This window comes from Tyto alba, unplaced genomic scaffold (genome assembly GCF_018691265.1).
Source record: "Tyto alba isolate M040663 unplaced genomic scaffold, T.alba_DEE_v4.0 Super-Scaffold_10, whole genome shotgun sequence".
Taxonomy (NCBI): Eukaryota; Metazoa; Chordata; class Aves; order Strigiformes; family Tytonidae; genus Tyto; species Tyto alba.
The window spans coordinates 23,892,618-23,909,188 of NW_024881262.1; the positions used below are offsets into that span (position 1 = coordinate 23,892,618).

General features: G+C 36.5%; 1 protein-coding gene across 3 annotated transcripts in view; it reads left to right on the forward strand.

Moving 5' to 3' along the window:
* CAB39 (calcium binding protein 39) overlaps window positions 1-16,571 on the forward strand; it is a 42,694-nt gene that overhangs the window by 15,562 nt on the left and 10,561 nt on the right. For all 3 annotated transcript variants that reach the window (XM_042799455.1, XM_042799444.1, XM_033001624.2), the window contains 2 exons: window positions 4,932-5,088; window positions 13,239-13,403. In XM_042799455.1, coding sequence (XP_042655389.1) covers window positions 4,975-5,088; window positions 13,239-13,403 — 279 coding nt within the window. In that variant the 5' untranslated portion in view covers window positions 4,932-4,974. The remainder of the gene's footprint in view (window positions 1-4,931; window positions 5,089-13,238; window positions 13,404-16,571) is intronic.

Below are 16,571 nucleotides of genomic sequence, written 5' to 3' on the forward strand. Positions count from 1 at the left end.
TTATTTGGCCTTATTAAAATGATGTTGATTTTGTTTGATCTTCAGCACTTTTCTTCTTATGTGCACATTAACTGGCTGTTACATGCACTTTTTCACCAGGCCTGAATTTTTTTAACCTGTGCAGTTGTAGCCAGAAAGTGGTTGAAGGGCTTTTTCCTCATCTTTTCCTCTTTAGGAGCTTACTAAAAGCAGTTGCCTTAAACTCTTGGTGTGTAAACGAGGTAACAATATCTAGGTGAAGACTATATAGTCTTAATATAGTGCAATTAAATTAATATAGTAGTGCAATTAAACTGTATGGCCTACAATAGCATAAGAAAGTGAGTTTACTGTACCTGGTTGTTTTACGAAATTGGGAATGTAGGGTTTTTGTACGTTGTTTAAATAGTAGTTTGCATGGGAACAGGTGGGCATTTGCTCTCCTCAGCTAGAATAGCATGATACTTGAATTCATCTGATACTTTATTTATGGATTATACTTCTATACAGAGAAAAAAAGTTACAACATTTTTATGTTGCGGTAATTCATGGTATGCGATAAGCAGAAAGGCTGAGTTTGCTTTTGTATCTTTGCTTATACAGCTAGTATTCCTTTACCTTCATTGTAGCTTTAAAAGCTTGCATAGCTGAGATTTCAATGTCAGTAATTCGTTTGTGTGTGGAGTAACTTTGCACATCACTGCACTCATAAGCGTTATCGTACCATTTCTTGTACCAATATTTTTCTTTAAAGTAGTCATGCAGGCATCTTACAGTATGTTTATTTAAAAACCCCACATCACCTACAACAAAAAACCCACCTCTTCTCCTGTTAAGTAATCAGGTTTTACACTGTAGCACGCTTTTCTACTGTTATATAGGTAGCACATGTTCTTATCCTTCAAATAAGAAAAAGTTTACAAGAGAAAACATACTCGAGGCTAGTGAATCCACTCTTTATGGAATTATTGAGAGGGATTTGTTTATCGTGCTTCTGTATTTGTTCTTGCAGCAATTTTTTGCTGCAAGAGGGCTGTCCTCACAGAGAAATGCTTTTAAGTGTTGCCTGTTTAGCTAAAAACCCAATCTTATATATGGAATGCATTGGTTTTAAATTGGACATTAATTGATTGTGTGGTCAGTGCAGTGAATAAAAATTATAAAACCTTATGCATAAAAGCAAACTGTGCATGGATGCGTGCTGCATTGACAGAGCTGGAAAATATATACTGTCTGAAACAGTGGGACTACTATCTCTTGTTATCACAAAAGCCCAAATGTCTCAGTGTGCCTGAGTGTGTGTCATTCACTGTGTGTCAGTCATGCTCAAATCTCTGGGTATCTGGCTGCATGCTGTATTGTTGTTTGATGGTCCATTTGGATTTATGTCATTTAAGATTTCTAAACGTGGCTGTGACACCAATACTTTGAGGACCTTAGATTTTGTTATGTTTGGCATGCTTGAGTATTGGTTAAATAAAATGCCCGCCTAAGAAAGCCTGAGTTTTGTATATCATTCATGGTCTCTTAACAAATGGATAAAAGCAGTGAGGTTTCTGGGAAGGTAAGATAAAGCAGAGCAGCCCAGCAGAGCGCAGAGCTGTTCATGTACTTGTTGCAGTTTAACTGTTGAAGAGTCCTGTGATCCCTTTCTTAAGCCACAATCAGAATTTTATCATGAATTTACAAGGCAGCCAGGTGCTAGGAATGTGAAACAGTTATCATTTGACATGATGTATGGTCTGTTCTTATTTACAGAAGATGTCATTTCATGTTGTTTCCTTTTTTTCTCATTTTGCAGATGTGGGTGGTTGCAGTTCTTTCCGATCTCACACAGATGTTGTCATTGTCTATTGTACACAGAGTGCTGCTTGGGGTAGTTTTGCTGGGCTAAAAAAGGAACAGCCTGTCTATGTTCTCCTTGCTGCATGAAGTACAGCTCTGAGAGATAAAGGACTGCTCCTGCTTTTTGTTAGCAGGATGTGACACAGGTTCTTCAGTAATAGAGTTTTGCTTCAGGGTTGGTGGGTACTTCAGTCTTGAGGCCCCAGATGACGTTCCTGGCAGTGCCACTGCATTCCTTCCAGTAATAAAACTGAAATAGCAGGAACAATGCATTTATTCCATTTTATATAATAAATGAAATACTTGAAGCAAAATGTCACCTTCAGTAATCAAGGATGTGGATTTCCTTCTTGGTGGTGCTGGCAGCCTTTCCTGATTTTTCTAAATTGCTTGTGAGAAATTCATACAGGAACTTACCTGAAATGAGAAAAAATGTTTCTTGTGAAATACATGGTAGTGAATTGTTACTAATTGATTATTTTGTATTAGATATGCTAGTACATAGAAGAAAACTTGTGTGTGACTTGTGTATGCATGTAGGTGTATCTGGTTTATACAGAACCTGGGAGGTTTTATGAGTAAATTGAATTGGTAGAGTATTTTTAATTTATAGAAATTGAGCAGTATCTGGAGGGAAATAAAGTTTTGCAAACCTAGACATTGGGCACACCATAAGGACAGTTGTTTGTCGTTCTTCTATATTTCTATATGTTATCCGTGTAGTCTTTTAGTTTAGAAGTACCATAGTTGTGATCCAGAAAATGAGTGTGCAGAGACATTTTCTTGGTTTTGATTTCTTTTTTTTTGTATATTACTGTAATCCAGATTTTGTGATTCCATATAATATATTTATTTTCTGAAATAATTGTTTTGATTCCAATTGGATTTTTTCCTGTTTTAACATATAACCTAAGGAATTAAGACTAGCAACTTTTTGAGTGAGTCCTGCTCTGTTACATGGGCATAACCATCTTCCAGAATGACTATGCTTAGTGGTTGCTAAATACTATTATTATCAGTGATGATATGCAAATGTGAAAGAATGCAGCTTTGTTTTCGGGGTTCATCTTAATTTGGCAGGAGTCATAATCAAAGGGAGAGATAAAGGGAACATTTCAAATGTTTTTGTGATGCTCAAGGTATGTCATCTATGTTGTGGGGAAATTGTACTTATTTTCACACCTGTCTCTTTCTAGAATAAACATTCCTATGTGAAAACACTGTCATTGCCATTAAACACTGTTTTAAATGTCATTACATTTTCATTAGATAACAATGAGTAGTCATGGTTTTCTTAAAGGTAGGTTTCTGCTCCACTACATGTGACAAAGTTGAGGTTTAAAAATCTCTTGTCTAAGGAATGACCTGTGGGCACTTTTTCATCTCTTAGGGTACCAGTTCTGCATTTATAATTTCAGTGTTACAACCCCTTCTTTGTGCACATTATGAATTGGAGATTACTATAGTGAGACAACTACTATACTACAAAATAAAAGCAACATCAAGTCCTTGTGATATGTTAAAGAATGGAAATGGCTTGTGGAGGTCTTGTTTCAACCTTCATGCGGATACTTTTATCTGAAAGTAATCTGATTAAAAACTACCTCCCTTATGTGTTTTATCAGCTGTGTTAGGTCAGTTGCAGACATGGAACAATGAAGGTATGATCTCTGTATCTGGTTACGTGAAATACCCATTTATGGAAATTTTCTTGGCTGAAGATAAGAGTGCTTCTATTTTTCACCTTTAAATTGTTGCCCTTGGGCCAGCCCACCTTGTTTGTGTTAAAAATTAAAATAACTCAAAAATAGCATAAAATTGGTATTTTTAATCCTTGATCAAAACGTAATTGAATAAGGTCAGGATTAACTTTTTGGAGTTAATGGTGAATGAGCTGGTCTTTTAATCAAGGATCAAAGTCCATGGTATTAGATAAGAAACTTTAACATGTTCTGGTTATATTTGACTTGCTACTAACTTCATGGACATTGTATGGAGGTAGAAATTCCTAACTTTCAGGATAATATCCCTTCTTTGTAATGACAGTGTAATCTCTGCTCTGTCAGCTTCAGCTGTCTTTTGTGTCTAGCAGAAGTAGCACTGTCAGCATTTTTAATGCAGGATTTCCTGTTCTTTTTTGTCTAGATTAGAGTTCCAGAAGTATGCTTTATGGAATTCACTTGTAAGAAGTTTTTATTACTGTTTAAATGGGGGGTGTATGTGTTCAGTAACAAAAGCTTTTCTATACTCATACTAGTAATACTTTTCTGTTTTGTAGAGAAGTGCATATATACATGTGTGTGTGTGTAAAAGCAAATATATGTAAATATACAGAGGAATTAATGTATTTGGATTCAAGAGCCAAGTATTTGTAGGGAAGGAAAATTGCTCCCATAAGACAAATTTTATCTTTTAGCAAAAGATTCCCATCAGGTGTTTGGTTTTAATGTTTTCAGGTGCCTTATTTGCATCCCTGTTAACGGTGACCAATTTTGTTTCCCATAAAATGAGTGGGGATGAGACTATTTCAGTATGAAGTTACAATAATATTGATACAAAAAAGCCAGGACATACCAAGTATTGTGATGTAGGAATAAGCTGCTGTCTGTAGCCTCATCTGCATTGTGCTTGTAGCTCCTGCACTAGGGTGCAGGCTTTGCAGTCTGCTTTGCATTTGTTATACAATGAATACGGATAAAAGCATGTACCTGGACATTCATTGCAGAGCCACTGAGACGTGATGACTTGCATCTCAAAGACCTAATATAAGAAGGCATTTTGCTTGACAGCATCAATTGGAATAATTTATCCTTGTCTTGCCCGTATGTGGCATTTATACAGTATGTGGCTTTGGATATAATTAATGTACTCTTTAATTTGTTCCTGTGGCATAATGATCTTAATGTGAGTTCTTAGATGCTGTATCTTGTGTTTTAAAAGAATTAGAAACACAAGCATTTAAGTTTGCTATGACAAGCTCTAGATCAACTGTCAAGGATGGTTATTCCTCATATGAATGCTTTTGCTACTCTCTCTTGATCTTCATGTGTGGTGTTATACTGACCTCATGCTTCTATTTTTGACATGGGTTTTTTCTCCTTTTCCAGGTGAAGCAGGAGCTGTAGAAGGAAGACTTTGTGGCTCGCAATCATGCCATTCCCTTTTGGCAAGTCCCACAAGTCTCCTGCAGACATAGTGAAGAACCTGAAGGAAAGTATGGCAGTTCTAGAAAAGCAAGATATCTCTGACAAAAAGGCAGAAAAGGTACAGTTTGGACTTTCCAATTGCTAAACAGTAATTGACAGGGGGAAAAAAAGAAATTTACAGCTGATGAAACAGAATAAATTGGGAATTTTTGGTGGGTTTTGTACTTTGATAAAGGGTAAGTTTTATGTACCGTTGAACTGGTGTGTTTCATGTTGGTTAGCTTTGCCTTCTTACGCTACTGGCAGCTGATAGGATACTTAAAATCATTTGGTTTGGAACTATAGGATGTTACATTATTTAAGCAGCTCACAGCCGTACAGTGTTCTGGTGCTTGTGTCCACCATAGTGACTTTACAACTAACTGTATAGTAGTTCTGTCTGTGCTTGTCCATGCAAATGTTCAGAGCAGAGTGTCTCTGCTACTGAAACCAAAGAACTTTGTGTCTCCATGGATGTCAGTAGAGAATGTACTTTTACCTTTCCTCGTCTTTTCTTGCAGGAAGATATGGTGAAAAGTTCCTATGCTGGTGCAGTTTCCTTTAGATGGGATGATTTGCTATGTCAGGATCTGTACCTGTTGACAGTAATTTACTTCTCAGCTGGTAGTCTTGATAGCTTTACTAAAAGCTCAGCCTGTGTGCAGCTGCATTCCATCTAGTGACTTGTATGTCAGGGGTATTTACTGTTTAGATGGAGTTTTTTCTGATAAACTCATCACAAGGGCATAGATTTCAATACTTCCAAAAAACCTGCAAAGCCAAAACAAAAAAACAAGCAAACAAAACATCTCCCTCTCCAATCTGCCAGCCTTTGAAGCAGGCTGTGATACCCTCCTTGGATCCTCTCCCAGCATTATTTAACTGTTCTGTGCCATTCTTGGCATCCTTACAGTCACGTGTAGGACTTAGTTACAATCTTTTTCACCAGTATTTTTAAGCAGAGTGTGGCCAGCTTCTTTACATCCTGTTTCACCTGGATTTGGCACTAACACTTTAAGTGCAAGAGAATCTGGGTCTTAACTGAATTGCCATCTTTATCCTGATATTCTTTAAAATCAGCATCTTCTACCCCAGTGCCAGCACGTGGTGCGTTCCAAGTCTCTTGCAGTGTACCATAGTATTTTTCCCTGATGCTTTTTCTCTCTTGCTGGAGAGAAAAATGCTACGGCCTGTTCTGCAGGCCTGTGTGGAGGCTGGGAGGATTTTAATTTGCTGCTGCTTTTCTTCTTTCTCTAATAAATAGACATCTGTCAGGCGAGGAGAGGCAGGTGCATTCTGAAGAGTTTGTGATGAGACATGGCACTGCCGCCTTCATCTCAGCCCCATTATTAATCCTGGAGATGTGGCTTGATCTTAAAATCCATGCTCTTTTGTCTCATCTTTTTCTTTTTGCTTAAACCTCTAATGGGGAACAGGCCAGCTTCATTCCATTGTGCATAGCTGTGCACTGTATCATATGCCTGTGTTCTTGATTTTGTAGCTGAAGATTATTGTGTACCATTTGCTTCTTGCTGGCCTTTAGTCCTGTACCTCCATCTTCTTTAAAGAACTCATTTATGTGAGGCTGCTGCTTTGATAAGAAATAATATGCTAAGCCTGTAGAGTTTTCTCCTGTGTCATATAGAAAGCAACACATTCTGCTTGAAAGAAGGCAGCCCATGTTCACTAGGTTAGATGTTAGGAGGGTTAAATACTGACATTCACAAGACTGAGCTCGGTATTGTAGTGCTGGCCTCTGTCATCCTCTTTATTCACAAAGACGACCAGTTGATGAATCTGAACATTCACAACACCAGTGTCCGCATCTCCATACAGAGATTCTTCAGGAAATAGCTTCATTGGCAAGCCAAGACTTCCATGAAGATGACTGTGGTTGGGGCAGTTTCTCAGATTCTCGCATTGTTTGCTGGTTTGATAGAGAAAATTCTTCAATGTCTGGTGGGCCTGTCATCATATCTTGTAGGGTACAGCTCTGAGCACCCTGAGTTTGTACCCTCTTCCTATCCAGTCTGTAGAAATGACAGGAGTAACTTCGGAGTTAAAAGACGGCCAGGGTCTGAGCAGTAGCCACTATTAAAAAAGAAAAAATTTCTACATGTCCACATCTCATTATTTAGGCATCTTTCTATCTTTCACTACCCCTTTTATTATTATGCTCCTTTCTGCACTGTACCTTTCCAGCCTCCTTTGGAGAATAATTCTGTGCTGTTGAAGGGGGAGTTCTGTGGCTAATAGTGGAACAGAAAGAAAAAAAAGCTTACTGCACATAAAACACAAATGTTGTTATCCTTTAGGAAGAAGGGAAAAGAATGCCAGACTTCTAATTTTTTTTTCAATTCCATTTTATTAGCGATTAGACTTGTATAAAATATGGTCTCTCCTTTGTGTGTGCGTGCTCTCTCTTGTAATTTCTCCTTCATTGTTGCTGTTTCATCCAGGGGTGTGCTTTTGTAGCCTGTCAAATAACAACAATGAACTTGCGAGGCTAAGCAGCATCGTATGTGTTCAGTGTTGATTACTGTTTGTGGTAAAGACACTCTTTTGGGTGCAGGAAATACTTTTCCTACACTACTTTGTTTCTTAAAATTAGAGTACAGAGTTACTATTTTCTTTACTTTTGAACATATGGAATTTGAAATGTATATGTAGATTAGACTAAAAAAAATTTCAGCACATACTGAAGTGAACTGAATATTTCAAAATTTAATTGTTGATTTTCATTTTGTGGAAGAAATATTTCATTAATTGTAAGTGCCCTTTTGCTTTGTGCCTTATGGCTGGCTCAGGTTCCAAAGACAAACTAGTACTTTTCTACTACAGTACCACAGTGGGTTTGTTTTTAATATGTAGTTAGTTCACTGTAGTTCCTACCATGCAGTAGCAGCACAATGCTGTTACGAAAATACTGAGTTTGCTAGTATGAAGGATACTCTTTGACAGTTTCCTAACCCACTCGGAAATAGAGATTTGTAAGAAAATTAGACAATTTTCCCTAGAAACTAAAAATGTAATTATTTTTGTTTGAATAGACTACCTCAATTTTTTTCGTTGTCTAGGCAGAAATTTAAAAACTTTAATGTTTTGTGAGAGGAAGAAAAAAGCAGAGGAGGTAAGAAGGATTTTTAAAGCTTGGGCAGTGTGTGCTCCTGTACAATTTTTATAATCAAAATGGAAGAGATTCTTCAAAGCAAAAGATACAAGACAACAGTAGTGGTCAGAGTGCATCTTGTTCAGTTATAAAACATTCTGCTCTATAATACTGGAATATTTGTTTTATAAATAAAAACCTGAAATTAAAAAAGTGAATTCTAGTTGCATGTTAATTTACCTTTTTTTGAGCTATGTGCATGCTAGAGAAAAATTAACCAGATAATTCTCCAGGTAATTTTGAAATGTTCTTTAATTTTGTGATACCTGCATAGGAACTGAGATCTGAAGTGGCTGTAAAAACTGAACTGTGTCTTGCTGCTGATGTCTGCCTCAAGTACCACGGCTCAGAGTGCTTGCTGGCTGCAGTGTTGTACTTTGGATAGAGGTGGTAGCTTGCTGTCTGTTAGTATTTTGGGAGAGAAACTTGAAATGTCAGGTACTTTATAAGTGAAACACTGTTCATCACATATGCAGTTAGTTTTCCGTTACTTGTGTTTTTTCATTCAGAAAGGGGGCCTAAAGGGAAGGGGAAGAAAAAATTCTGTGTAAATGGGACTTACCTTTGATCTAGCCCCATTAGTTAGTCTTTTATTCGCATCTCTTCTTCCTGTTTGGCTGACATCAGCATTTCTTTTTATACTACCAGTTCACTTGGTTTGTGGCACACATTTACTGTCGTGAAGGTAAATATTTACTCATGTAATAAACTTGTTCTTCCCCACCCTCTGACCTTGGGTTAACCTGCTCATAACTGCTTCGGTTTTGGCTTCCCGATAATTGTTTCAGACAAATTGTTAACCTGTGTGGGTTGAGTATTGAAAGCATGGTTGGTCTTTCAAGTTACCAGCTCTATACAGTGGACAGTATGCTGTATGTATGGGACAATGCAGCTATTTTGATTCAGCTGTCCAAATGTAATACTATGCCATGTTGCCATAGATCAGATTTCATTCAGTGAGCTAACACTGTCATTTACAAAGCAGTAAAATTTTGAATTTATTATGCATGTGCATACAATTAATTCGTGGTTGAAAGAAGGCTAAAGGTTAAGTAATATGTACTGACTACGGTGTGGGGCTGTTACTCAAGGGATAAAGATGGGGTTTCTTCTGGTAGTAATGGGTGAGAAAACATGCTTCTCTTCTAATAGAACTTAGCTCCTTAATGATATCTTCATGCTAGATGTCTGCTGAAAAAGAATGTAATCCTTTTTAGCTTTTAAAATAAACTAGTGGCACTGATGTGGATAATCATGTATTTACAGAATTGTATGTTTTTGTAAGCATTTTGAAGTCTATTCAATTTAAATAGAATTATTAAAATGTTATTTATTTCTTATAATAGATACTGCTCTAAACTAGTAAAAATATTCACCAAGTACAGGCTTAAAATCATAGCTAGCTTTTTTGATGGATATTTTAATTAATAGTGCAATTTATGTAACTGCATTATCAGTGTGGATAGAACCCCTAGCCATAGATACAGAGCCTGCTGAACTCAAATACTTCAGGACTGACCATATGCTCTTCATTTTTTTTCTACTGTTTCTCTAAGTAAAGGCAAGTATTGCTTCCAAAAACTCAAATACTCCAGCTGTACAAGTCTAAATGAAGTATTTGGTATTTGCACTGCCTAGTATTTAAGGAAATAGTAAATTTTGGAAATATCAGTGAAATACCCCAGAGACTGGAATAAACCATAATGGTTCATAGCTATAAAGACATGCAGCTATTCTGGTGTGACAATCATACATGTGACTTCATGATGTCTGTTTTTATTTTTAAATAGTATCTTCCTGTCTTTGATAAAAATAGAGAAATAAGTACTTTCTTAATTTACTTTGCATTTTACTTTTATAGTTTGACTTGTCCTCAAACAGTACTGATTATCTGACACTGTTGAATTTCAAATGTGACTTGTCACAGCTTTTTTCTCTCGAACTCTGGTGCTCCTTCTCAGTGTTGAGAATATGTATATAAATTTTAATATACATAAATACATAATATGTAATTTTAATATATAAAGCATACAATATATTTATAGACTGTAATATGTAGAATAAATATATTCTGCGTATATATATTCTGTCTATATGAAATATACCCTGCTTATATATTGTATTAAAATATGTATTAAAAATTTATATATGTGGTATCTGATTGTTAACTGCACTTTTGCTCATGTGTTTTGGGATGAACTTCATTGTGCATTTTGATTTTTCTCTAGAGATTTTTTTTTTCCTGTTAAAAGAAAGCAGTGCATTAGGCAATTACTTATATCTCAGTGTCTTAGGAAATCTTGCAATCTAGCTAGCCTTCTCTTGTCTCTCTTGAATATTTTTACTAGTTTTTCACTTAGCTCTTAACATTGATATTTAGCATTGTATTTTTTGATGTAGCTATCTAAATTCCATTCTGCAGGTGAAATGGCAAAAATAGTTCTGCACATCATGTATGTGGAATATGTCTATATTCCATGAACTCTCAAATTAGTAGGGAGATTCTAGAACAAGTTTATAAGGGTTTATTTCTAGTCCTTCTGATGTTGATTTTTAGAACAGAAGGGAATATAGAAATGTCATATTTTATGGAATTGTACTGCATGAAAATACCTTGGTTATCGATATAGTATTTTCAGAAAACCTCCTATTTCTGTATTGGTAGTATCTATCCAGAAATTATAGTTTGGCCTATGTTGAAGAGATACAGGCAAGTCTCTTTTCATGGTGAAGGTGGTCAGACGTTGGTACAGGTTGCCTAGAGAGGTGGTGGAGTGTCCATGGAGCTGATCAGAGCATGGCTGGCCGTGAGCTTGAATCAACTTGATAGGACTTTGAGGTTGGCCCTGCCTTGAGCAGGTGGTTGGACCCTGATGACCTTCCAAGGTATCTTCCAACCTAAACCATTCTGTGTTTCTCTGTCTCTAACCATTGCTTCCCACTAAAGCTATATGCCATTCCAAGTTCAAGTGAAGCACATTCAGATGGTCTTGACAGTTGTGAAGTGCATGAGAAATAAATCAAAGTTCTGCTGTCTCTTCTAGAAGTTACTGAGTTGTATGTTCATGTTAGGCCAGAAGGGTCTGTTGTGTTTTTTTTTTTTTAAAAAGCACACTTGGTATTTGGAAATATTGTGGTTTTTCTGTCTGGCTTGTAAGCATTTTCATTACTAGCATCTTTTTTGGGGTGATAGTGAGAGAGAGCCTTCAAATGTGATTAATGAAGTTTTGGGAGGGATGTTCCATTTTCTGGGTTTTTGTTACGAAAAATTCTCCACTGACATTCTTAATTGCAGGCATGCCCTCAGTATTGCCACTGTCTTACTTGAAATATGTAGCTACTTGAACCTCTGCCTTTCTTCCTCTTTCATCTTGCTTTCTAAATTAGTGTGCAGGGACAAACTGCAATAGAATTTTTATTGCTGCTTCCTCTTTTCTTGGTAGCTATGTATCAAAGACATCTCTTCATATCTCCACGTTTGACAGATGTTACTGTTCTTTTCCTAGTGAAGAGATATTTCCTCTAAATTTTAAAGAAATAGAACAGTTGTGTGGCGTAATACTACTTCAGTATGGTGAGCTGGCTTTCTCATTTTACATCTTAAGGAGCTGTCATGAATCTAAGCAGTCTTATCAAGCACCTGCTTCTTGCTGTCTTACTAACAGTGCACAGAAAATCCTGTGGAATTTCGATTAAGGAGACAACTGGGACTAGGAACTGCAGTTAGGAAGAAGAGGGAAGCAGCAGGGAGTGGAAAGTTATGGAGAAGCTAAAAGTGATATGGAGCCTCCTTAAAGGTCATGGAATCCTTACTTGCATACCTAGCAAAGCTGGAATGGCTTTGGCTTGAATAGTGCATGGGTCATGCTGATCTTAAGCCTCTCTAGATATAATGCACAAACGAGAAATCTTTTTATATACCCCTTATAAGACAGGCAATATCCTGAAAGTGATACATTTTTAACTTAATTAATTTTCCATGTGCAACCAATCATAAATACTTTACATTAAAGTGTATGCATACCTTGTTGGCAGGTTCATCTAATTACTAAAAATTAATGCACTTAGAAACTATTCATACTTTTCAGGCACGTGAAGAACTAATTCAGTATAATTAAACCAGCTTTTTATGATAATTCTCAGTGTTCTACGCAAACTATGTAAACATACATATTGAAAGGAGTAGTTCTTTTTTTCTCCAAGATAACTGTGTTTTAAGGTTCAGAAATGGGTGTGTAGAAGTGTTCTTACTGATTTTTTTTAGTTTTACTCATGAGAACTGCTTCCACTGATAAATGCTGCTCCGGCCCATCACAGCAATTTAGAAATTCCTTACGCTGGCTTCCTCAAGTGAGAGGTCAGACCTCTCTGTCTTACTTGAAGTAAAATGGACTTCAAATGGGAAGCATCTTAGACTTTTAATTATCTCCTGTATCTCTCTGTTCTTTTGAATGAACCTCTTTCTGGGTCTGTTTGCCAGTTTGTTCTTGAATACTGAGATAACATGAAAATTAAAGGAGCTTGTCTTTGAGGTTTTGTTAGTTGGAAAGGAACAATTTCATCCCCACTGACTGGAGTGGGAGCCTGGTATTTGACAAAACCTGATGAGTGCAAAAGCTGTAGGAGGGATACATTTGGTCTCTGAGCAGTTTTCTAGAGACAGGCATGTGTCTCCACGTCATGTTTTCCAATCTGATCCTGCGTACCTCTGTTTTACAGAATGGAAATTTTGTTGAGTTCTTTTCATCCCATTTCTATTCTTTAGGGGATTTTTAAATGGGAAGTTTAAAGACAGTAAAGAGGAAGAGATTTTTACATTTGGTAACTTGTCAAATAAGTTACATGTGTCTTACCTCTGCTTTTTTTCCCTTTTTTTAATAACATATAGCAGTCTTATTTGCAGAAAGATTATGTATTGATTTTTTAACAGGTTGTAATTTCCTGATTATTTTATTTTCCCCTCAGTGGAAGTTTGCAGATGTTAAGAATAATAGAGTATGCAGTTACAAAGGTAAATGACGTTGTGCTCTAACTGTATTTTTTTTTCCCATTTTCTTTAGGCCACTGAGGAGGTCTCAAAAAACCTTGTTGCCATGAAAGAAATCTTGTATGGCACAAATGAAAAAGAACCACAGACAGAAGCTGTGGCACAGCTTGCTCAAGAGCTGTACAACAGTGGTCTTCTTAGTACCCTAGTAGCTGACTTGCAGCTAATTGATTTTGAGGTAAGAAAAGAAGTTTGACATTTCTTATATTCTGTATGTTAAAATAAGCACACCTGAAATCCTGCTGCTTTAATTGGTTAAGATATCTTTCAATCTTCAGCTTTTTTTATCTGTCTGGGACAAAGCCATTAGAAAGAGAACTCATTGTTCCAAACTACCTAGAAAATTAAGAAATATAGAATATGCAATCTGTGAATTTAGGTACATAAACCACACAAAAATGAAGTTGATAAACCTCTAATCCTGATGATACCGTTCTGTTAAAACTATGTAATAATTCTTAATTGTTGTGTACACAGAAGGGTTAATCTCTTAGTAGTAATACCATAGTGAACACAAGTTACAATATTACAAGTCATGTATTCTAATCTCATTAAATTACTTGGAAAAGAGAATTATCATAACATTGTGAAGAATTTTAAATATTTAAGTTAAAACTGTTAGTTTTATTAACAGTCCAGTATTTCTCTCTCTCTTTAGAAACAAGTGATGCAACCTGTTTTCTGTTTTCCTCATCTTTTTTCTGTTTATTAAAAAACCAACACAGGTTTTTATTGATTACTTCAAAATAGCAATACTTATTTATATTCAAACGTATCTCTCTACAAACTTCTATCTGCCATTTGTCACTACATCACATGGAATAATTTAGCTCCCAGTGCCATAGTGAAAACCCACCCTATTTAGCGATAAGAAATTGCAGTGCAGCTGGATTTTCGTATTTTCCTTGAAGTCTCACAAGAAGCATGGGGTTGTATAGGAAAGGAGCCAGAACCCACGTACCTCACTGCACAGTCTTGACCATAAAGACTATCCCACTTAAGGTTGCTTAAAAATGGGATTGTTCATAAACAAATTGTTCACAGTGCAAACACAACAGTTTAAAGTCCTATTGTAGTATGTAGTATTCCAAAACCAATGGCTTTCTTCCTTGTTCTTTCCACCCCACCCATAAGTCCTTCTGATTTGTGTTTAATTGTAATACAGTGGCATTTTTTCCCTACCCACAAAACTGTTTATGCCAAACATAAAGCATTCATGTTGTTAAATAAGCAAGGAGACCTGGGAGAGCTGAGAGGGTATGCTGACATGCGATGGCCTTTATTTGCTGAAGAAAGGAAATCGTGAAACGTCATCTGGATTCTGGTGACCTCTAGATTCTTATCAGCTTGGTGTTTACTCAGTGTGGTTATTAGTGAAGGAAACCTTCATTATCTTCTGGTAATGAAGAATGATAACAACTTGTACAGGCTTGCTGTCATTAAGGAGAACTATTCATTTTATTTGAAGGGGACTTGCAAAGGTTGCAAGTAGTTTCCTGCTTGTGGACTGTTGGCTGCTTTGTTACACGAGGATATGACTGTTCCCCCTTGAGAGAGAAGAACAAGTCATTCACACCACTTTCTAGGCTGGACCATGTCTGCTTTTTAAGGATGGGATCTGGCACACTGCCCAGCTATTGTTGTTACCTAGAACTGATGTCAACACACCTGTGCTCCCAACTTGCACTAGCTTCCCAGCTGTTACAAGGTCAATCAGATGTTGGCTTTGATATCCCAGATCTTTGTGGTTGGGGGTTTACTGCTTTTGAAATATTTTCTCCATTACCAATGGAGATGATAATTTGATTTCCTGTTGGTTTTTAAACTTGAAGAGTATGTCTAGCATTTATTCCTTCTGATGGCCTACCACAGCTTAAGGTCATCCAACAATGAACTAAATGTATTTTTTGTTTGGTTTTGTTTGTTTGTAAGAACTTCTCTCTAATTCCAGAAGAAGGTTGCTTTGTAGAACGGGAACGGGTAGCTAATTAATAGACAGGGACTGTTCACTCTGACTGTTGAACTGTCTCAAATGTGTTTGAATCTGAATAGTATGATTAAAAAACCCCAGAAAAGTAACAAATTAAAAGTTTCAGAGTTTCAATTAAGAAACTGTCTGACTGTCTAGACCTTGCTGTATGTAAAGGCCTGTTTAAAATGATATCCTTATCTGGAAGCTTGCTTTCCAAGTAACACAGTTTACACAACCATCTACTTACCAGTGTATAAACTTACCAGTTACCTGCTTGCTGATTTGCACTAGTGTGTCTGTAGGAGAGATGGTATCCCTTGTGGAACTGTTGTTTTTATTCTTGTTTTTTCAAATGAAGAAAATTAACCCCCAAAAAACAAAACCGCCTTTTGCATAAGGGTGCCTGAATCCTTCTGCTTGAAAGACAATGCTAGCACAGTCTCCCTCTCACCTCTCGCAGTCATGACTGTTGGCACAGGGTTCAGTGTCTGCCCTTGTTAGGCCATGAGATCACTTAGCAATACATCCTCCTAACAATAACTAGTTTTGGTATTACTGTGTACCACTATCAGTTCAATTATGTGCATAATAAGGAAATGCTGTTCTTGCTGGTGAATCCGAAGCAAATTGTGAGATCCAGCGCAAAATTGGCAATGTTAGTGAATGAGAGTTGATGACTATATTATGTGGAGTTTGAGTAAAGCAGTTTTTGGAAACACTGCTCTACTCATTTCAGAACAAAGAGTTCTGGTGTTGCTTTGGGCTGGCTTTCAATGGAATTGTAATTGAGAAAACAAGCATTTACAAACAAACTCTTATATCCTGAAAACAACATTCTGACAAAACTGTCCATGGTAATTCACAAACATGTCATTTGTAAAACTACAGTCTTCCTACATTTTTATAAACATTTTATTTTTTTTATTACATAATCTTCTTGACATTGATTAGAAAACTGAAATAATTTTGAATCATTGCTGTTGTTTGTAAAATTCGTGATAATTAAATATGCCTGGCATTTTACTCAAAAGCTTGCTGATGCTACTTGGCATTTATAGTACAACTAGAGATTGTCAAGAAACATTATCTACGTATGGTTTTTGCATATAACATTTAGGGAACCTTCAGGTGGAGTTGTTTAGCAGGACTTTATTTACAAGTCCAAGTTTGCCGAGGCTTTTTTTAGATTAGATCTGACAACACAGTCCTGAGGTTGTCTTTATGGCAATCCAGAATGGAAAGTTAATTGCAGAAATCTGGTTTTTAAACGGTGCATGTAAATGACAGTGAAAAGTGCTTATATTTATAATCAGATTTTTGTTAAATGTCCCTACCAATTTGTCATCTTTAGCTATGGTCTGACAGAAGAAATAA